Here is a 23,932-nt window from a genome sequence, read left to right as displayed (position 1 = left end):
AACTAATCTTTTAAACTGAAGATGATTTTATATCTGAAACTGAGTTTATATAAGCCTAGAGTTTAAACCTCATTTCTCTGGTGACTAACAAGGGAAGAGACTGCCATCGGTTCTGTGTCTCTCCTTAAATATGTTGAGCCCAGTCCTGAGACGTGTGCAAGAAGACCTTGTTATCATGTGCTACCAGTGGATAAAATCATTCCCAACACATCTCCTTGTCTCTGGGCTCTGCTCAGATATGAGAATAGCATGCACCACATTCTACTGCCTCTATGCTTGCAGTGGTGGTAAATTTGTACAGGCATTATGACTGTTATTTTATGTATCTTTGTGGCTGAAGTACCCAGACACCCGTCGTTTCTCAGGGGAGAGGTTCTCATGGATTTTTGTAAAGCCAAGAGGGACCTTCAGCCACACATGATTGTCTCCTGTATAATGCTGGTCAGAGGGTTTCATCAATATTTTCTGCTTTATTTAACTCTTTGTGATTAAGGCAGAACTTGACTATTTGCTGTTGTGGTTTTACGTTAATAATTTCCCTCAGATGCTGCAGAATCCATTGCTTCTCTTTCTTACCTTCTCCCCCAACTGTTTCCTCACTGCTCATTATTCTGAGCATTACACACATGCACCGTATTTGTAGTCTGAATTTTTCTAACTTCGGTTTCAAGCTGTTGGATCTTGTTATGCTTTTGTGTGTAGATTAAAGAACTCTCAGTACTATCAGAAATCATCTCCCCCTAGAGGTACTTACAGGCTGTGATTGTCACCTTTTAACCTTCCCTCTGATCTGCTAAGTACGTAAGTGATCAGAGTTGGTCTAACTGTTCTCACTGAAGTGAGAGTTTTACTAGACTACAGTGGGAACAGAGTATGGCTCCATACGTGATGCTTTGAAGATCACACAGAGTTCATTAATAAGCAACAAAAGTTAGAGCAGAGACTTCTGAAAGGGGGAACAACTCATCAATAAACTGGTTTGCACAGCAAAACAAGCTGAGGGGATCTGTGTCCTCTCTAAACACCATCACTTTCTGAAAGTGATCATCTCCATGTCTAAGGGTAACATGGGAGAACAACTGCAAAGTCTTAATTTGCCTCCTGGTTCTGTCACAACCTCCTTGAGTGGCTTTAAATCATTCACTAACAGTGAAAGGAGTGGGACACCTGAGCAATGAGTCTTGCAGGCCCTCATGTTAGGATCTGGGCCTCTCTGGGGAGTGCAGCAAAGATGGACACTTTAACATGAGATCCAGAACAACCAGCATACTAAGTGAGAAGGAAATACTGCAATTTTACAACTTAGTTCCTTTGGAAATTCTAGTACTGTACCTTTGAGCTTCAGAAGGACATCTCTATCTGGATCCTTGGACCATCTCCAGAAAATAGGCTTCCATGACACAAGACACCATTTTGCAAGCTGGAACTGACCCCAAACCATCCCAGTAGGCTAGAGCCAAACTCAATTTTCTTTTTCTTTCCAGCCAAATTAACTTAATTTCTCCTGTTCTGATATATTTCTAGCCACTGATCACATTGGAAGGAAGCATTACATTCACGTTTTCTGTGGAAGGGATGAACACCATCACCTAAACACCATTCTTCAGGACACAAAGACTATTGCTGTGTATGGTGAGTTCTTCCTTTTTCATTTCACACAGGATTCTCCAGAGTCAAGAGCTAGAGCGCCAGGTTAACTGGCAGCAACAGGAGGTCTTTATTCCAGGATGGAGTGAGAGAATGAACTCAGTTTCAGTGTTATCAGTTCTGCATAACATCTCTGAAAACCACTGACTGACATTAGTCCAGACTGAGATGATTGCAAAACATTGATTGCCTTCCCAGATCCCTCGGTATCTGTCACTATCTGGTCATCCTACATGATTGTCAAAATGTTAGGTCATTTTGCAAGCTGCTTTTCCCCCGTCTTGGCCAGTAGAGGCCTCTTAACTCATGCAAAAGCTACGTGGCTTGGAAGATAAGTCAGTGCTGTGTGTTGCAGTTCTGTACATAAACCTGTACTGATTTGATACTGTACTCAGACCTCAGAAGCAGTTAGGACACACAGACATCATATAGTGTAGATGTAGTCTAAGAACCACTGGGAATCCCAGTTTTAGCTGTTTATATGAAGCACATGGTCTTAATCATCAGTGTGGGCATCTCTCTTAACAGCAACAGAGATTAAGAAGTATGTTTTGCAAGGCTAGTCCTCTCCCCATCTTTTATCCCTCTCTCCTTCCAGTTAAGATCTCAAGTGTTTGTGGTATGTCTATGAGAGTACAATCACAGCTTCTTTCACGAGCCTTGCTTGCTTCAGCAGTCAAGATTAAGGTAGTGTTTCAATTACATTAAATCCCAACACAGCTCTTTTTCCAGTGCAATTCATTAACTGAAGTAAGGACTGATCACCCTTTTTGGTTCCATGACACTCGAGCTGTCAATCTCTCAAATTCCCAGAATCTCTCTGTGAATCTCTGACATACTGCTGGAGTCTCTGGTAGTGTCTGCATTGCCTGCAGATTGATTAATCAGAACATAAGCTGCAGCAGGTTTCACTAGGTTCTGCATACTTGTTCGGCATCAAGGCATTTCACAGTCTTTACCCACCACCATATCATTGTATCTGCAGAGCACTTTCAATCCCTGCGGTTATCATTCTCTCCGAACCTGGATGACTACAATCCAGATATCCCAGAGTGGAGAAGGGACATCAGTAGAGTTGTCAAGAGAGCTCTGGTGGAGGTAAGCAATGTGCATAACCTGCATTGCAATGGTTCTGATTTCTGCTTTGTGCCTACATTAGGACTGGATCAGCTGTTCTCTCAAGGTGTCTCTCTGTTTCTATCAGCTGTAAAAGTAGGCTAGACTAGTGTTTGCGGCCAGAATCCTAGATTTTAGACAGGTGAAATTACCCTATCTTATGAAAATCTGATGCTCAGTCAACCTTCAGTTTATTCTTTTTAATGACAACAGGTTATGTGGAATGTGTAGAAAAGGGCATACAGAAAACGAATTACTTGTACCTGCCTATAGCTGTACAAATGTCTTTGCTGCATAGAAGTTCTCACTTCTTTTACTGTTATTCTTATACAGCAGTGGAAAGTAGTGCTATTCTACTGGAATTACAAATTTGCTGTAGGAAACTTAGGAGGCCAAATAGAGAACAATTTATACTACAGAGAAGAGCACCACAATAAGTGCTTTATGTCTTTCACATAGCATGAATTTCATGGGTTAGGATTGGATGCTATTTTTCTCATAAAAACTGTGGAGAAGCTCTGAAGTTCCTCCTTTAACTGTGGAACAGAATATCATAAAAATATTCTTGTGTGGCTGAAGATTTGCATTTCAAACTGAAAGGCTAAGAAAAGTTAGAAGAGATAGCTGGGGTTTCTTAGCTCAGCAGAAAGGAACTGGTTGAAACAGGGCTTCTGCTTCTTTTTTTAATAAAAATACTCAGATTCTTAAAGGATAAAAGGCTTTTAGATGCTATTAGCAAGCCTATATGTTGATGTGTGGCATCATCTGTGCAAAAAGACTGGAAAGACTGTGTGCTGCTCAGGTGCACACAAACTTGTCTGGATTGTTTCTGGGATTTTTTTCTTCAGTTTCCTCAAAAGGCAGGAGGAGGATGAGGAAATGGAAAAAAAGAACATTTTTCTGGAGCTTGTTCTTCTGACTTATTTATGTCTGTATCAAGTATTCAAGGATCCATTTATCTTCAGGATGAGTTTTCAGAATATAAACAACTCAATAAAACAAAATCAAGCTATAAAAATAGGATTATAAAACTACAGTACCAAGGCTACATTCCAAAAGCAGAGCAGTGAAAACACAAAGACTCTTTTTGTTGTTTGAGTAAAAAAAAAAAAAATTGATAGCTAATTATCCCTCTTCATAGAGCTAAATGATTCATCTTAAACAAGCCTTTGTGCAAAGTTCCTGTAAAAATTAAAGCCAATAGATTTCTACAGAAATTAAGTAAACTGTATAAAAATCAGTTGAATAACTAAATAATTCTATAGGAAATTATAGCTGTGCTATAGAATTTTTATGAACTTCTATTAAAGTATTACATTTTTATTACAGAGTACCATAATCTATGATAAAAAAAATCTGCATAAGAAATTATAGTTCTCTGCTAAAATCAGATCTTCTATCTAAGTAGGGATAATTTCAGATTATCACAAAATATCCTGTTTTGTATTATGATCATAATTATTTGCTCACATCATTGATTTTGAGTCCTGTTTCCCACTTTTGATGAAGAAGGCGAGAATGAAGTGAGTAGATCAGCCAAAAGCTTCCAGGCAAAAAAACCCAAAACAAACAAAACCCAACAAACAAACAAACAAACAAAAACCCACCCCAAAAAAAAACCAAAACCCCCACCTCATTCCCAGCCTCAGAAAATGAAGAATTCCCATTAACTGGTAATACTGTGTCTTTTCTTGACGTCTTAGAGCAACTTGTTAGAGCACAGATAACACAAGCCCTGTCATCCCAGAATACTTGGAAAGAATATACGAGACTTCTATATGGTAGTGTTTTGTTTTGTTGTTTTTTTTGGGTTTTTTTGGGTTTTTTTTTGTAAACCCATAAGCTAATTCTGTGGCTATCCCATGTGTGACTGCTAACAGCCCAGGGAATACCATGTGGAGCTATGAAACGGGAACCCTTCCCCACCACTGCACGCCAAGGAAAAGCACCCAGTTTTGTTTCTGTTGTTTTTTAACATGGGTTTAGGAAAAAAAGTAATGATGATTTGTAATCCATTTTCCTGACTCCTTGTCCTTTGTTTATAGTTTCCTTCAATGAGCAGCTGCTCCAAGTCTTTGTTCCTGAACTACTGGGGAGAAGAATTCATGAGTTTTAGGTCTAATAAATGTCTGAGAGGGTTGCAAGACCTGACTGCAGGGGAAACTGCTGCATCCAGCTGCTGTGGTCTGCCCTTGTATCTGAGGGGCTTTTTTTTTTTTCATTTAAATTTGACCTGCTAACTTCAGTACCTGGAAACTTAAGATTTAAATCAGAACCTTGAGATTTAAATGCATTTTCTGGATAACCCACAACACAAAGAGGAAATGGAAGAAGATTCAGCAAACTATGTTTCTCCTTTTGGCTTACAAAACTTCCTGAAAGCCAAGCTAGCTCCTTTTCTGGAAGACAGCTCCACAATCTGATTGTGTATTGTCATGGTAACAGCAGCTGAAACCCATGACCAGAGATGACCCTGGTAGTGATGTTTGTGGGGCACTTTTTTTCCGAATTTTGGCTAATGTGTTTTCAAGGGGATTCAGGTTTAAACTGCTTGCTTAAGATTTTCAGCCAATAACGAAAAGAAATAAAATTTGCAGATTAATACTATCTGCAATACCTAAAGAAAAAAAAAAAAAAAGAAGGTTCTCATTAACTTGTTGAACTGACCCAGGACATGAACTATAAGAATTTGGCTTTTGGGATTCAAACTTAATTCATCATCCTCTCTCTCACCAAGTCTCCACAAGGCTTTTAAGAAGTTTCGGCTAATCACACCTCTAGAGTGCAATTCTGCCCACATACCTTGCCCTTTAACATGTGGCTTCTTACCATTGACTAAATGAAGAACTTCAGGGACTAACTTGGGATCCTAAGATAACTTTAAAATAGCTAAATTTAGACAAAGCAAATAATACCATATGCAACTGTTTTTTAGGAGCACCTTTTAGCATGTCTGATTATCATTGTTGCCTTAGGACCCTGCATATTTTACTGAAGAACATGGTAAAATAGCTTAGATCAGGAAATTATTAATCCCTTTTTACCTGCACTAGATTTTAACAAGATTCTTCCTGTTGTACCGGATAAACCCTACATCATTTGTATAAGTACTGTGATACCTTAGCAAAGAAGCTGTCAGCATTCCGTGCTATCCCCACTGTTTATCTGTCCATTCATTGTCTATGTATCAGGCAACAGGTAGTTCAAGCAAGCATATTCTGGTCGCAGTGCTCCCCGGTCTGCCCACATCTGCCGAACTCTTCATTTTACCATATCAAGATGCCACGGGAGAAAACAAAAGAACAGCAGCAGACCTAGAACAGGTATCGTGTCCGTTGCTTAGAAAAGTGTATGTTTATGCATTTGTGTGAGTATATATATGGGATTTCCAATACAGGTTGGAACAAATAATTGTAGTACAAATGCAACTGATTCACTGGGGTGTAAAAATGACTGTGGTACATGCTACATCCTCTTTGGTTTTTTTGCTGGGTTTTGGTGGGTGTGTTTTTTGTTTGTTTAGTTGGTTGGGTTTTTTGGGGTAATGTGGTGTTTGTTTTTTTTCTTTCCCCTCTGTCCCAAATACTGAAAACATGCTTTGGAGCTGTATTTAGAAATGCATAATGGATAGGAGTGGAGACTCCAATTTGGATTTCCTCAGTAATGTTAAGTCAGCATAAATTTGTATGATGTCATGTCTCTCCCTTTGAAGTTCTGTTCTACTTCATGGCACTAGGAAGAAAGCAGAAAGGATTTAAGAGATGATTCCTGCCAACACGAACAGGATTAGCCTTGTAAGGCAAAGTTTATGAGGCTGTCAAGAGTCTAGAAAGCACAGGAGGACAGATCTGGGTTTTAGACCTGGGCAGACCAGAACTTCATTACTTTAAGGCACAGGGATGGGGTTGGATTGCCTGCCTGCCCTTGTCATGATGCTGGCAGTGGAGTGCAGGTGGTATGGGTTGTTTTCTCTGTGCGAGGCTGAAGCAGGTTATAACCAGAGGATTGTGTCTCCCTGTAGACCCAAAAGGTCCTGTACACCAGGTGGGCTAGCATGATTGTGACTAAAAGATAAAACACTGTGCTGTGCAAAAATCCTGTATAACACTCAGTTTGTTACCTCAGTTTCCAGGGATAAGATAACTAGCCCTGAGTGAAGCACCACTGTACCTCTGCCTCCCCATATAGCATGTGCGTGGCTCAAGCAGACATACCCCATGCTGGTATGGGCTATATGAGCATTAGGTAGAGGGTGTCATCGGCTCACAAATATCAGCATCAGTGCTATAGTGAATTCCTCAGTATTACTGGATGCCTCCTACTCCACTGGATGGCATAAGGGTTTTAGAATTTCTCCTTGGATTTGTCCCTCAATTTGTGGTTGAAGTCTTCCCCTCAGTCCGTGTATTAACAGTATCTTCCTCTTGCTGTATTCTTTTTTTCTAATAGACTTTTCATCTTCCTGACCTATTATTGGATGTTTTAATTGCCTCTTGCAGTGGTCTAAAGCCCTGTTAACTTAGCTGTGGGCCTCAAACCATGAGGTCACCCATATTCTTAAGCTTTCCCTTGCTCAGCATCCTTAGCCATCATCTTTTTTTGACAAATTACTTTCCTCTGCAATTTTTACCACCCATGTAATAAACAAAAAATTATGAGATTTACTGCTCTGCAAAACCTTTCCTTCCTTTTTTCTGTCATCTCCCTTTTCCTTTAGTCAATCACAAATTGTCAAGGAAGCCAGTCCATAAACTTAAAAATTTACATCTGACCCAGCTCCCCTCCGGCACTCAGCAGCTTATTGTATTTTGCCAATTACTCCCTCTCTTTGTCCCATTTTTTCCTCCCTGTAAAAAAAGGAGTCTCTGTGGCTGTGGAGAAGGGAAACCCTGACGCTGCTCTCATGACCCTTTCTAAGGACAAGAAGAAATGCCATTTTCAGTGGGACTCCAGCAACTTCTCTGTCATCCTGCAGGGTCCAAACGATAACCTTTGAGAAACTCCCATTTGCAGCCAGCTGCTTCTTGTGGAGAATTATCTCCCCTGCTCCCATCAGGACAATCAAAATGTTTTTCTTACTAGTCTGTGGGTACTGCCTTCCTTTTCCTATTTACTCCAGTAGAAAATGACATTGTTTTCAGTGGGAACTGCCTAATTAGGGCCCCAAAAGGTGTCTCTGTGCTCAGCTCTGAAGGATATTCTGATACATTTCCTGTTTTGTCGTCCCTTTAGGCTGTAATCCTTCACTATCCCTTTCCCAAAGTGTTTCAGAGCTCATTCAACTGCTTCTCCCTGTGCCTGAAGTCACTGGGATTAGTACCGCGAGCAGATGTTTCTGCTGATGACAGTTTAAGTTGCTTCGTTAGGTACTTTGTGATGTAGAGTGTACTTTTCTGGTAGGAACAGAAATCTATTTTGTGTTCATGAGCATGCAACAAGCTATTCAAAGGCACATATGTGGGTTTGTGTGTTTGCAGGTGCACACCCAAAGGAGGAGTTATGGATGATTTTTTCTAATTTGGAAGATAAACTTCAAAGTATGCAGGAACAAAATGGAAATAGTTTGCACAAATGCTGCAACGGAATAAGGTTTCTTAAGGAAGCACTTAATTATATAGGTTCCTTTATTCATGCTGTCATATCACATGTGGCAGCTGCTCTCCAGACCTGAGATTCATGGGAAGCCTTTCCCGAGGCACAGTGACAAGTATTTTCTGTCCAGCCGATCTGTGACCTTTAGGTACATAATTCCCACTGACTTCAGAGGCAGCTAGATGTCCACTGTCCCTTTAAAGTCTAGGTCTTAGTTTCCCATTTCTCAAAATCTATAATATTACTCCATGACACTCATATTTTATGAGTCTAAACACAGTACACTAAGAATTATTGGGTATGGTAATAGTGGGATGCTAGAAATCATCCTAGGCCTTGCATCACACTTGACAAATATACATTTCCATGCAGTTTTCCATTAGCGTGGTGCATTTGTTGAGACTATGGTTAGATGTTAGATGTCATTTTCTCCTTGAGCTGATGTACCACTCTCATAAGTGCTCCAATTTTTTTTTGTGTCTGTGTACACACAGTACCAATTATTGTCATATCTGTTTGCAGATTACATTTAGAAATGTGAACTCTGCATTCTTGATATTTCCCAAGGGAGATTAAAGTACCTTTTAAAAAGTTTTACTGCTCTTGACAGCTGAAAAAAAAAACCCACTATGTATGAGGCTGGGGAACTTTTCTCAGTGTACAGCATTGGACAATTCCACCCAATACATAAATACAGAATTTTGGAGGACTTCAGATTATTTTTGATCCACTCCACTTTCTCTAGTCAGTGTAACCTTATTCTTCACCGCTTCATAAAAGTCAAAAGGCCTTTTTATCCTTCAGAATCACAAAACATTGTGCATGTTCAAAAAATTTTATATTTGACCTGAATGTTGTGACTTCATTTCTTTTTTTTTTTTTAATTGGTTCCCCTGCTTAATTTCACAGTAAGTGAAGACAGACTACCAACCTGCTTAAACATGTAGAAATAATTGGCAGTTATAAAATGCTGCTGTTTCATTTGCATGCTGTCACTGCAACACCACTAAAATATCCCAAATCTTGCGTGAACAGCCACCAGGAATTGACATTGACCACTTGGGCTGGCATGCAGTTACACCATCTTTATGGATGGGCTTGGTGAATGGGATGGTTACAGAATTCAGATCTGCCACTTCAAAAACCACAAATTCTTCCTCTTCAATGAAGGGAAAACCTCTAACTTCAAGTAATTTTTGAGTAATTTTTAGCTCTAATCCAATTAAAAATGAATGTGCAGTAGGAGGATATTCTACTAACAATTCAGTAGAGGGCAGTGATATCCAAACACAGATACAATTACTCAATTTCAGTGTATGGTTTTGCTCTATAGGAAGATTCTGAAGGGGTTTACTTTTACTTCTCCATTCAAAAAATTATCTTCTCTCCATGTTGTTGGCTAGCGGAGGCTTTTTGTCAAACATGGCAAGTGTGTCTCCTATTAGTCAAATGTGACGTAAGATAGATGAGAATTCTAAAGTGATGTTTTCATGCATTTCCCTTCAGTTCTCTACTGCATGGTTTTACCTGGCCTATTCAAAATGACTGTAAAAGCAGAATACAAATTAGATGTAAAAGCAACTAGTTAATGACATTTGAGGCCATTAATCTTTTCTCTGAAAAGAGCTATCAGCAACGTAGCAAGCATGATGGAGTCTGGCAAATGGCAACACCAGCTCGTTGATAGCCAACTGCGCTCAACATGTTACAGCTGTGGCCGGTATCTGTATCCAGCCAAAGAGATGGAAAAGACATGGATGACTAAATATCAAATGAGCAGTGATGAACTGAGGAGACAAAATACCTCTGGTGAATTCAGGAACCCTGTATGTGTATATGTTTTAGGATTCCTTCCTTAAAGCAGATTTAGTTTTACTTCTGCTTCATTGTAGCTGATGGAGCTTCTTTCTTTTTTTTTTTCTCCATACCTTTTTTTTCACCCACACTCCTAAGCTTCAGTGTTTTAGCATATTCACTTTCACTACTTTTCTTTCCTCTCATGTATTTCAGATGTACCTGTCACCAAAATATTTTAGCAAGAAGTTAAAGGCAGTGAACACCTTCAAATCTTACAGAAAATGGTGCCAGTCAGTCGTGGAAATCAAATTCCAGGAAGAGGGGTAAATCATCTAGTGTTTACTAGGAGAGGTTTTTTTTGACATGTGTACCTTTGTATGCAGATTGAGTCTTCCACTGGGTGCTTAGGGAAGGTTTGGCCAGGATTTAAGAAGAAAAGGCAGGTAGGGAGAGAATGGAATAATATGAACCAGAAGCCCTTGTACCAAGGGCGCTTTTTCCTTAACCAGCTTTTCATGATCGTGTGCTGTATAAGAGGCTGTCTATATATTCTTGTCTTACTGTCTTTGAGTTAACTCCTGCCGTGTAACTATCAGCCCTCACGCCTTCTCATTTTTTTAATCAGTGTACAGAGCAGCCCTTGATTCTCAAGGTGCCTTCTCGTCACCTTTGTTCATCTCTAGTGGATCCTGGCTTTTACGTCCAGGTTCTCTCCAGGTTTATATCTGCTGCTCAGTTCCCATCCCAGAGTAGCAACAGGAATGTCCTCCACCTTGGGCTCTCATGGTGTCTCTATATACTAACTGCAACTTGAATTTTAGCTTCTTTCATTAAAAGATATCAAGTAATTCTTGCTGGACCCTGTAAATTAATGATTATTCTCTTTTCAGTGGTAAGGCGAGCAAGCTTTACAGGCCTCAGGTGAAATAACTAAGTTTATGCAGGGTGAGTGGCACAGTTTAAAGTAATCTACGTTTGCCCTGACTCCTCGCTTTTATAATGCTGGTTCAAGTTGCTTCCTTCCAATCAATGTGCATAATTCTTTCCTTAGTTGTTTATTGATTTACTCAATGAATTGAAGTGTAGCACTCATTACTTGAGATCCCTACACAGTATCTCTAATATTATCTAGATTCTTACCTAGTACATACTGGCGCAGTTGAATCACATTCAATTAGTACCAAAGGTCTCCATATTCAGTAAGGGTATAGGAAAATGCCCTTCTGAGTGATAATTCTGTTTCTTGGTGTGTATGTTTCTTTCACAGTCCTAATTCTGACAAAATGCTAAGAGAAGCCAAATTAATTTTTGTTTTGTTCCATTTTTAAATTGGAATCCCTTTTTTTTTTCTTCACAAATTGTCTGTTATTATTATTCATTATGTGTCCTTCGATGAAAAATGATACATGAAGAATGGTTTCTATTACTGAATTATTTTTGCACATCATGCTTAATTCTGCAAATGAAGCAGATAAAGTCAATGAGGCTCAGTTAAGGACCAAAACTAATTCTGAAAGCTAATTATTTTCACAAGGGCGACTCTTGAAGACTATAAATTAGGAGGTTGCTATTCTAAGAAGTTTTGTCTTCAGCTGAGTTAGTTGCATCTCCAGGAGTGAGAGGGAAATAAGGACAGGCCTCAGGCCAACCTGTTCCCCAGCTGAAGGTCTAGCTCTCCAAATGGAGTTGCACAGCTATTTTTGAAACAGGTCAAAGGAAACTTTGATGTTTCCTTATCTGCTTTTTTGAATGCAAAAATAGAGAGGCACAGGACACAAAGTGTTTCCCATTGAAACTTTTTCATTACTTTGGTGACTAAGATCAGCCTTTGTGTGGAGATTTAGTTCAACAACATTTTATTAATGTTGTAAAGAAATTAAATGAGTCAGAACCACTCCTAACTTAAACTCTGATAAACTGTGATCCACTGAGCTAGAAATAGATGTGATAGAATAAGAAAGGCAGAAGAGCCACTTCTCCAATCTCAGAGTGGGTGTCCTGAGTGATCTGCAGTTCACAGACCCCCTTGGGACCATATAAAGACCAGAAACATCATCAGGTCCAATGTTCAAGAGCAGTGTCCAATACCAATGTGAATTTGGTCCCTTAGCTGTGTGCAACCTGCCCATTGACCTCAAATACTGACATTTGTAAACCATTGTGTATGGTTTTTATTTCAGATCACTTTTAGAAATACAAAATTTTACTTCTCTGTATATGTATACGTTGAAGAGAATCTGACTTTCTATGTAAGCAGAAATTAAAATATTATACTAAACAAGCAAACATTTTAAAAACATGTCGGACTGCATCTGTTCTTCCCACAGAAGTATGTGTCAGGAATCTTCAGAGCTGCCTGAGGAAGGCAGAAGTCTGATTCTCACAAGAACTTCTGGTGCTTTTGAAGGTCTCAGGCTGTTACTTACATTTTTATACTTGTTCAGATTCTATATAGACCCAGGCTAAAAAGCTGCACCCAAAAAGCCACTGGGACAGCATATAATTAATTGAGACAAGGAAATATGCTGTATAGCCTGAGAAGCATGAACAGTTACGGCCTGTTTTGACACTTTGCATATAGTCCTGGAACAGTGATAGTTATTTCAAGCTTCTGCTGACATACTGATGTTTTCAGGCAGAAATAATTTTATTCTGAGTTGCATTTGTACACGATGTACTACAATGAGGATCTCATGAGGATGTACATGATAAACTGTGATCCACTGTTTATATCAATGTTATATCATGTACACGATGTACTCAATGAGGATCTCATTCATAATCAGGCAGCAATGCAATACAGTAATAATAAACTTCAGTTGTGACTGTTTCTCTCTGCTTGCCTTTATTTTTCATACTAGTTTACTCTTACTGTCTCTCCCCTACCTACTATTCCTTTTCATCAGCTTGCCAGACAAGAATATTGGTTGAGCTTTCTCTCACACACTCCACTTGCCTGCTGGGAGGTGGTCACGGCACCTCTCAGCTGTAATGTCCCTGCCAGTGCTGTCATTTTCCCCCTTCACACTGTGCTACAGGAGTACTCAGTCAGGCCAGGTGAGATCTCTGTGTTCCTTCGTGTCACTCATTCTAAACAAAGTCTCTGATCCCTTCTCAGGCTGGCTTTCTCAAGGTTCTCCTATTCTTCCATTCTTGTCCAGATCCTTGATGAAACCATTCTCCATTACTAGACAGCAGCATTTGCCAGTTGCATTGTCAGTTACACATCACATTAAGCCTCTTTTTGCATAGGAGCACACATCACGTATGGTTTTTACCTCCCCTGTTTCCTTGACCATTTTGCACAGCTATCCCAATGTGTTGTAGAGGAATGACACAATGTGTTTGGCTCTTTTCTTTGTTTTACTGTCTTGTGGTTGGTTTTTTCATAGGCTCAGCTGCTCCAGCAGCATCAGAATGTCAGAGCACAAAGGAAGATAATTTCTACAGGAGTACGGAGAAGGATTGTTAGGTCATGTTCGGGACTAGAAATGGCCAGAATTATATTTTTCCCTTTATTTCCATGATCCATTAATGTACCTGGTTTACAGCATATCAATCTGCATCTGTTGCTCCAGTTTTAGAGATGAAGTATGCTTTATAGTTGTCAATCTTGGTTATTAATATGCTAAAACTCTTAAAGAGGCATATAATTTCCTTTCCAGGCTTTCTTCATACACTGCACATCTTTATGTCACCATCTCTGCCACTCTGAGCTCACCAGATGGCTCTTTATAAGCAGGTGGTATTTTTTTTCTGGCTATTGGGAAAAAATATATTTACTGCTCATTCTGGCACTAATGAAAAAATTGTAAACTTTAAAGAGATATATTAAAAAATATAAATAAAATGCCTGTAAGAGTTATTGCCAAATTGATATTGGACCAAAGGCACCTATTCAAGTGATCAGCAGCCAGAAATTAAGTGTACAAGCCAAGAGTATTGAAAGAACTATTAATGTTGAAAAAAGATGGGAGGCAGATAAATCTCATACTGTAATGAACGATAGCCAAGGAATATCTAATCATATCTGGGTAGCATTTACTGAAATAACTCAGTGACACAAAAATGAAGAACATGAAAAAATGGTGTAAAAATTATTGGAATGTTCTTTTTTTCTGACAATTTTTCATTAATCTTCAAGAAGGAATGAGGATTTATTTAAAACAAATTAAATTAAGCGTTGAGCACTAGAATGCAGTTCCTCTTGATCTTGGTATGGCTGTAAAAATAGAGCGTTCTCAACAACTGCATATTAAGGGTTGTGAGATGGGTTGGTTTGTTTTTTGCAGTTTTCCAATCACCACTCCCTAATAAACCAACACACGGAACAGTGGCTGGGCTCAGCTGGAAAATTGCTCAGTGATGTAAGAAAATGTTAAATACATGAAACATCTAGCAAATGAATATACAAAAGCCACACAACAAATTATCAACGTCATGTCTGTACGCTTCCATTCCTTGATTAATGTACTTGGATGTTTTGCTTTTAAGGGCAACATGCCTGGAATTTCTTGGATATAATTAATAGTGATACAGAGAAAGTGGCTCTAGGCATATTGTGCCAAACTGGCTTAAAATGGAATGTTTACCAACAGATTGGGCCAAAGCTTGGCTTCTCTGCTATACAAATACAGATTTTATGGGGTCTTATCTGAGCAAATGCTCAACTTTTCTATTGTGTCCTTTAAGAAGGAATAGTCTGCTTCATTTTTGTTGGAGCTCTATTGTTGTCAAAGTGATCTATAATATCTGTACCATGAAAGAGAATATAAAAGTACACACTCTCCCTGTGTAACCCAAAAGAAGAGATGGAACATGTATTTTCTTAAGCCACACTCTGTAAATGCTTTCAGATTTGAGTTGGTTTTGGTACATAAGGATGCGGAAGCAGCTGTCTTGAAACTCGGAGCTGGATGAAATGAAATGAAATTTGGGTTTAGGACTTGAAATTTCAGTGAGATCTGGTGTAAGAACTTAAAGTACTCATTTTGATTCAGGTATGCCACCTGTTATGAACAGACTCTAAGATCATAGACCTGGCCACTCAATGAGTAAAAAGTTATTTGTTATGACTGAACGAGTGTTAGCTGAAATGCTTCTCTGGGCTCAATTCCCTTTTGCTGCCAGGTCGCTCCAACAGAGGTGTGACGGGGCAACTTGTTGCTATCAGTCATTGCTAGCTGTAACCAAACTACCCTGGACATAGCTTGGCAGGTATGTTCAGCTTTCACAAGTTTCCTCTTTGTCAGGTGATAGGAAGTTGCACTTGGAAGTCTGGTGCCTCTGCAAAACCTTTTTGTTTGCATGAAGCTCCATTTCTTACCCACCCACTGGCAATCTAAACCAGTGATCATGAAACAAATGCATTTCATATTTCTGCCTTTCTTCCAGATTTCAGAAAGACTGATCCAGAAACTGAATCAAAACCTGGTCCATTTTGAGTTGAAGCCAGGGGTTCGAATCCTTGTCCATGCTGCCCGTTTAACGGCAGGTCAGTATCCTCTTTCTGTGTACACCCTCTGTGTTGCTCTGCAGCACAGCAAGCCATATATTCTTGATGGTAGTAGTGTGCTATCAGCTGTATTTTAAACACTTCTTATTTTTATGTCACAATAACAACTCAGTGTATGGGCAGACATTAAAATGCTTGTTCCACCCCCTCCTTTATCATGCCAAAAAGATAGTGTCTTTTGCATTTACAGCTTATCCTTTTGTTTACTTATGTGCAAGAATTTGCTGTTGTTGGAAATGTAGTACAAGTAGCAGTGGAAATGTGCACTTCTTGGCTCCCTCTGAAATATTCAACAGCTAGGCAGCACCATGGTATATTCAGCGCGGATCACACAGTGCAAAGGTTACCAGCTAGCCTTGGATATATTCAGATATTCTAGAGTCAACAAACATTCAAAGCAGCTCAGCACAGTTCAGAAGTTGTTCAGCAGCCTGAAAGACTAGAATCAATTTACATATGCACACACATAAGATTAGACAGCTTGAACTTTAACTAATCCTATCTAAAAATGAGCCATCTCCAAAGTCCTGATATTTAATTACATGCGTCTGTCTATTCTGTATGCTAAACCCTCATTTCACAGCACAGGCCCTATTTAACTATTACAAGAGATGGGATGAACAAATCCATGCTCAGGATTCTTAGGAATTCCTTTTCTGCAGCAGCTGCTGATAGTTTTGATGAGTTGGTATCAGCTGCTTCTGCTACCTTGCAGACTAAAAGCCTCAGTTTACTTGTACCAGGAAACTGCTCTACAAAAACCTTTTTAAGGTATGCACAGGTGTGCCCAAACTGGTGTCAGTCAATGTGCAGCCTTGTCCATAGAGGGAAGGAAAAATAGACTGTTAAGAAAGGGTGTAATGTGACTGCATTTAAATACCCTCAGAAGAAAGCCTTGGTATTTGCAATATTTCATTTTTCCTAAGCAGACCTTACTAATATCTGCCCTTGGAATATTGCTGCATGTTTTTGCATTCATTAGCTGTAGAACAGATGATTGGATCCCTACTTTTAGACGTGTTAGTACCAAAAGCAGAAAAAAGCAGAAATGCAACACAGCTGGGTAATCTCTAAAGAAAAAAAAGCACAACAGCTTGAGAAGTCAGTTTTTTTGATTCCCCTCCCCCCCACCGTAAATTCTTAAAAAAAATGAAATAGTCATATGACACGGAAGAATTGTGATCCTTGGCCAGAATTTTCAACAGAGACCAGCGACACTATATGTACTTTCAGAAAATGCTCAGTGCCCATCTCTTAAAAGAAACATCTCTGGAAGCATCTTAATGTGAGCTTCAAACTTGGGAGTTACCTGCAATTGCTCATCATCTTTGAAATTTGTTTCTGGGAATTTACTCTGCCAATGCACATGGTTGTTTTCCATTTTTGTCAGTGTTCATTAAAGTCAAGATCAAATCCCAAATGAACATTCAGACATAACTACTCTGCCCCCGAATATCATGTAAGCCTTTTCTAAAAGATTATAGTTAGAAAGAATCACATTAGATATTCCTGGGAAAGGCTTATCTTTACCTCTTGCTACTGGAGGGACATTCCTGATTTCATGCAGTGGAAACAGATGATGCTTAAATTCACATCTCCAGCCCTGCCTTTAATACAAGATGAACCTGGATCCAAGTTTTGAGCTGTATGTAGGAGCCTCCTGCAGCTTCTTGGAGAGGAATTTTGGGCATCTCTGCATGAGGGGAGTGCACAGGGTCCCCAGCTGCTCCATCAGTGCTCAGAGCTGGCTAAAACCTGGGTAGTTCCAGTCTCAAAACCAGATAGTTAGTGAAGAGTACTGTAGCACTTTTCTGGGCTCCTAAACCTTGTGTGCTGCCCTCAATGAACCAACAGGCAGGGTCTCTCAGTGCATCATACTGCCATGATAAATAACAGTATGGCCTCTGGGCATGTGCTGACCTGCTTCTTGCTAGCTTAGTCTGAAGCAGAGGGTGCTCAGCTCAGACATGCTGTATAAATACATGATCTTTGTACTCGCCGAAAACACACTTTTTAATTTGTATTTACACACACACCAGAAATGAGTACTTTCTGTCCATAATAGATGTAAACACTCATTTGTCGTGCAAGCTAGGCTTTGTTGTTCTTCTCTTCGAAGCTGCTGGTGAGATGCGAGTGATTGCCCTAACTGGCTTCACAATGTCCTATACGAATGATACAGAATTTTGTCTCTTGGAGAAATATGATTCAGTAAGAATGCAAAATGAGCTTGGACTGCCAAACTAGATATTACAAAGCCCAGAGAGCAGCCACTGTGAGGTGTTCGAGGGAATGTGGCTCCTTATCAAGTTGCAGAGGTCATGTCTCTGTTCCCTGTCTAAATAAAAAGCACAGTTTGATGACATCAAAACTTGGGAATAGTTTAGAATCTGACAAAATACCAAAACAGAGGTTTACTTCACAACTGAAAACTACTGTTTTGTTTGTCAAGGATGAGTAAGAATTGTCCTTTTGAAAGGGAAATTTGGAATGCAGACAGCACCAGAAGCAGTCCCTAGAAAACACTATCCAGGGGGATGCACATGACACAGAGGTACTGCTCTGGCCTGTGGTATCCTTTCTTCCTGAGTCTTTTCACTAAGGTTCAGTGTTGGACTCCTGGCAGCTATGGGCTGTAGTTGAGTGAACCACAAAGCTCATCATCTGTGTGACATATACATTTAAATTCCCATGCATCAGTGCACATGTATGTTCATCCCTGTGTGTGTCCGGCCATGCAGAGCAGAAATTTCTGCAGCAGGGTAGTCACAGGGAGCAGAAGTGTAGGTATCTAAACTAGCTTGGTGTGGGTATTTAAATGGAACCTGTAGAAATGAGCCTGTGTGTGTGAGTGTTGTATGTAAGCATGTGCATTCCCTGGAGCACAGAAGAATGAAAGGCACATTCTACACCTTTGTTCAGGCTACACTGGAAGAAGGATTAATTTATGGCAATTATGGACAACAGATTGCAATCCATTCATCATGTTCATTCTTTCTTCTCATGGAAAAAAAAAGAAACGACCACAAAAGCTCCAAAAAAACCCAATGTCCCCAACCACCTCAACCCTAAGGCATAGTAAATTACGCCAATATTCCTCACAAAGCAGTTAAATAGTTGTTTATTACCAGACTGTCAGCACAGTGTTATGAAAAGACCATTGAGTGATGCTGAGCCTGAATCCATCAGAGAACCACTTTGTCATCCCACAGAACTGCAGAGACCCACAAAATACAGACACAAAGGGGACAAAGCGTAGAAGTGTGAGGAATTCATAATAATGGAACATTTCATCTTGGTGCCTCACCTTCCTGAAGGTAGCCTGCTTGATGTGGGATGACAGCGGATCAGGTTCCACTGCCTTGCAGAGGAAGGCACTACCTACGCCTGTAGAGAGTGTATCTGCTGTGTGCATTAACTCTGTAGTGGCACAGCTACCGCTGCATGTTTGCCTATAGTATGTTTTGTTATTGTCTGCATGAGCAGCTGAGACTACTGGATTTATGTGTGTCCATTTGAGGATGCTAGAAGCCTTTCTGTTAGTGTGTGCGTATATGAGTGATGGAAACACTGTAACACAATTTACTTTGTATTTCTGGGAAAGCCGCACTTCTGGCTGTTTTCTGTGGCCTTATATAGTAATGGGCTATGAAAAGGTGGTAAGCAAAACTGAGGAGAAGCACAGAGAGACTTTTTGTTTGATTAGGATAGGTTTTGGTGGTTTTTTTCCTCTTGAACCTGCGTACCGTCTTGCATGGAAAACTTGTGGGAGAGAGAGCAGGGCACCAGGGGAAACAGAGTAGAACATGTTCAGAAGAGTAGGAAAGGGATAAAGGAAGAAACTGAAAATGTCAGAAGTGTGAGAAGAGCTTGCCATGATAAGGTGTGGATGCTGAGGCAGTGTCTGTGAAAGGCACTGCACTTCTGGTCGGTAAGGAACAGGACTGAGCAGAGAACAATACATTTGGTAACCATCATTGCCTCAGTAAAACTGAGGAGCCAGTTGCTCATTATTCACTGTGCACTGAGAACTACCCCAGCTAGCTCTAAGCAAAATAGAATGTCAACACAAGTCAGTCTGTGGGTAGCTGCAGGATCATTCATAAAATGACAGTTTTGGTACCCAAGTGACCTCATTTACAACAATCTTAGGTAGTTATCTGCAATACGAGAAACCTTCTGGCAGTGCTGTCATAGGCCAGAGAAGAGAGGACTCTAAGGAGAAAGCTATTGACTTCACATCAAGGGATAGGTTGAGCACCACAAGTGCTCTGAACCCAGATTTTGTGCCAGGTGGATTAGAAAGGGAGAGAAGCCCTGGAGACGCCTGGATAGATGAGGCCTGCTACAAGTACAATGAGGGGAGAAGAAACTGCGTTTCTGAGGGACCAACTTTCACTCCAGGCTGGGGGTGGCTCTAACCTTCTCCCCATCTCTTGCAGCTCCCCTGGTGGACCTCACCCCTAGTCACAGTGGTTCAGCTATGCTGATGCTCCTCTCTGTTGTTTTTGTGGGACTAGCCGTGTTTGTAATCTACAAGTTCAAAAGGTATGACCCTCCCTGAGCCATTTCCTTCTCCTCATTGCTGCCTTTCACTGAGATGTTTCGTTTTGTTTTGCTGGGATTGCATTTTTTTTTTTGCAGTGATTTGTTTCTTGGTTTGTAAAAGCTGATACTACATCATCTGCCAGAGTACCCCACAATGATGGTTTCTGTTAATGTTTTAGGAAGATTCCTGGCCTTAATATATATGCACAGATGCAGAATGAAAAAGATCAAGAGATGGTCAGTCCAGTCAGTCAGAGGGAAAGCATACCTAATGTCCCTCAAAGGGAGCTGATGAGCCCTGAGCAACTAGTAGATGAGAAGTTGGAAGTCCAGCCCATAGGTAAATAACTTGCAGCATCCTGCAGCTGGTCCGACTCTGACTTAAAATTAGCTAACCCTTTTCTCAGCTTCCCCCTTTCCCATATTCCTGCACACTCCTCCTCCCATCCTCTTCTGCTGCAGCATTAGTTTTGCTACAGGAAACCTTGCTAACTCTTCCTCTCCCTTACTGCCATATGATGAAAGGGAGAGGAACAATTTTAGGCTTTTTCTCTCTCCTAGTTGCTCTGTGTAGTTCCCCTCCCCTTCTCAAAAATCCTGCTGGCACTTATCTTGCGCTATAAGGCAATTTAATGTATTTTGCTGGGACTGATATAGTTGTGGGGCTAAACCCTACATCCACAAGAACTTCGGCCACCCTCACCTGGAACATGGAGGTGAGCAGGTGATGAGGTAAGTCACATCTAAAAGCTAAATATTTGTTGATGTTTTGACTGCTGTAGCTTTTGTGCTGTGCCAGGCCTTGTGGCTAGCATCAATGCTAGCCTGGCTGATTCCCAGGGAAATCAAGCAAAACCTGGGATCTCAGGATCGGACATCTGGGTTTGCCCTCAGGTTGACTTCTCCCACAGTCCTCTGTGGTTGAAAACTTGCAAATCAGGCTTTCATAGGACTTAAAGTGAATAGACTTGAAGCGGACATACTGGGATCAGTCACACATTTGCTCATACTCATATGCTTTCTGTTACCCTGACTACAGTAGAAGTGTTAGGACAGAAATGGGAGGTTTTAGCCTGGGGACATCATCTGCTAAAGCCAGCATTGCTCAGGCATTGCTTGGCTTCACTTCTGAGGTGACAATTCTGCAGGCCCAGACCAGAGGTACAGTACAGGACCCCTGCAAATAAGGGGACACAGACTGATTTTAGAGGAATTAAAGTTTAGAGCTGTTTTGACTTAGATAGGAGCGAAGCATAGTCATAACTGAGATCCCTTATTTGCACAATTTCATCATCTTAACCAAACCTTAGATCCTACCTGGGAATGTCCCTAAAATATATGGGAGTGTTTGCTAAAGCAGGCCTAAGTCATAGCTACTGCAGAGAGGGAGCAAGGGGAAGGGAAAGTAAAGGAGGGAATGTGATGTGCTGTGAAAGAACCTGGGAGAAAAAAAAAGAAAGTCTCTTGATGAAACTGATGTCTAAGCTGGAAGCCCCACTGCAATCAATAGTGCTCTCCTCACCTGTTCACTAAGGAGAGATCTGGTAGCTATTAAAAGCCTTTAAGCTGCTATTCATCAGCAGACCTGGACAGCCCTGCTTAGCAGAACACAGGATGGAGTAAGGGGACCAACCTTCCCATGTGGTGTTCCCCATACAGAGCAACCCCAGGCCACAGTCCAGAACCCAAGGAAAGGAAATGCAACCAAGGTAGTCTGGACAGAGGACTTCCAAAAGGCTTGTGGATCACCAAGAGGTTTCAAGCCAAGACCCGGAGCGGTGGGTCCTAAACTTTAACAATTATTTTTTGTTTGTTTTTTATTTTCTTTTTCCCCCAGAAGCCTCCAAAGCAAAATGGATGCTAAGGGAGAAACACCCAATTTCAGGTCAGGAACCTCCCTTCTAGAGTTAGTTGGGCCTTTGAGCTTCTCCTTTCTAAAAGAATGTAATGACTGTGGTTCATGCTGTTCCCAGGGTAGGGATACACATGTTTGCACAGGTCACTCAGACTGAAGCAGTGAGAGTCAGTCAGCTGCTGGCTGATTCAAGGTACCTTCAAAACTGCTCTTGCTGTTGTTGGAAACAAAACCCTTGAAGCCTCTAAGATTAGTCAAAAACAATTTTGTTGGTAGGTTTTCACTTGGAGCAATTATAACATTTCTGGCTTTCTACAATAGCCAGCATTTTGTGTGTTTCGCAGCTGTGCAACTGGACACTGTACTGAACCAGAAAAGGTCCTTTTATAATCCCTTGGTTTGCACCTATAACTGCACTAGTAAGCACAAAAGGTAAACGCGTGGGATACATAGACCCAACTCTCTATCAAAAGAAATCAGTCCAGCAAGCTTCCTAAGAGTGTTTTTCCATGCTTTCAGTAAGATGAATGAGGAAACTGAATCAGAGCTCATTTGACAAAATGAAAAGGTCTGGACCTAGGTGTGAACAGAATACAAAGTGCAAAAGGCTCTTCACTCTCCTATACAACCACCTCATCTGCTTCTGGAAATCAGCAATTTCTTTTTTAATGAGTTTTCTTTCTTTTGGGAAAACAAAGCAAGACTGTAATTGGGTGTTTCTCTTTTGTATGCTTGTTCAGAAGCCAGTTTTTTTCTACCCCTTTGACTAACATTTAAGGATCTTTCCTTGGAGGAATCTGAATGAATGTCCCTGGGCCATTTAATTTTATCTCCAAACTCTGGCAGCAAAAACACATGGTTCCTATTTTCTGGATGTGAGTAGTTCAGGCTTTTCTTTTGCAAATGGTTATTTAAGGTTATTTATGAAATCTCCAACACCTTACTGTTGCAAATGAGTTACACATTTACTCTGAAGACCTCAACCCCTCCTTCCTTCTACCCCTGTGCTCTGGCTTCTCCCTCTTCTGTTGAACATGGGTGAATCATCTTTATTAGCAAAAGAACAGGATGTCACCTTCAGTGTTTTGAATGACAAGAAAACATTTTTGGGAAGAACATGTCAGTCTGGAACAGTTGAATCCCAAAGGCCAGCAAAGATGATACCTTCAAACATCTTCCTTGGCTGAACGAACTTGTTATTTACTGACTCTTATTTTGTTCTTTCTTTGCCACAGGAAGTATTTCCACAGCTGCTGAGCCCCAGAGCACAAAAGAAATCCCTACCTATGTAAATGGTTGAATTGAGGACACCAATATATGTCTAAAAAAAAAAAAAAAAAAGAGGAGAGCTCACTGCATTTGGACTTTTTAATTCTTCAGATAACAAAGGGTTTTTAGCTTTAAGCCTGTGCATGTGGACATTATACTGAGACCATAGTGGAACTACATTGTACAGGTGTTCAATTTTAGTGGGGGGTGGGGGGAGAGGAACTGGTACCACTATTCACTCCTGCGGCCCTTCCCTTCACCCCTCCACTCTCTCTTTTTTCTTATCTGTCTCTAATTTGTAGAAAATTCATAATGATATAGGCCAAGAATATGCATGGGGGTCTCTTCTTTGGGGAGAGGGGTGGTCTGGGGTGTGTGGGGAAAGGTCTGGGGGAAGTGGGAGGGGGCATTTAGGGTTCTTGGCTTTAGATTTAACTGCTCTTTTAGCACTTTGGGCTGCGGGAGGGCTAGCCGCCCCAGCAGACTTTCATAGAACACACACACAAAAAAATCACACTGGAGTTTAAAGGCACTGAAAATATTCTTGGTCAGTCTGGTTTATGTCTTTCTTTGGACTCTGCCCTTTGTTCCTC

The 23,932-nt window shown here is 40.5% G+C and overlaps 1 protein-coding gene across 1 annotated transcript in view; it reads left to right on the top strand.

Annotated features, from left to right (window-relative positions):
- LOC104510371 (VPS10 domain-containing receptor SorCS1-like) overlaps positions 1–23,663 on the top strand; it is a gene marked incomplete at its 5' end in the record, with an annotated part of 115,098 nt that extends 91,435 nt beyond the window's left edge. The window contains 9 exon segments of the mRNA XM_010152599.1: positions 1,525–1,588; positions 1,591–1,632; positions 2,633–2,745; positions 5,955–6,086; positions 15,547–15,646; positions 20,110–20,215; positions 20,395–20,555; positions 21,875–21,993; positions 23,306–23,663. Coding sequence (XP_010150901.1) covers positions 1,525–1,588; positions 1,591–1,632; positions 2,633–2,745; positions 5,955–6,086; positions 15,547–15,646; positions 20,110–20,215; positions 20,395–20,555; positions 21,875–21,993; positions 23,306–23,362 — 894 coding nt within the window.
- Positions 23,664–23,932: the final 269 nt, after the last annotated feature.

Source organism: Eurypyga helias, unplaced genomic scaffold, assembly GCF_000690775.1.
Source record: "Eurypyga helias isolate BGI_N326 unplaced genomic scaffold, ASM69077v1 scaffold4705, whole genome shotgun sequence".
Lineage (NCBI taxonomy): Eukaryota > Metazoa > Chordata > Aves > Eurypygiformes > Eurypygidae > Eurypyga > Eurypyga helias.
Note: the sequence above shows the minus strand (reverse complement) of the source record. Positions and strands in the feature narration are given on the sequence as shown.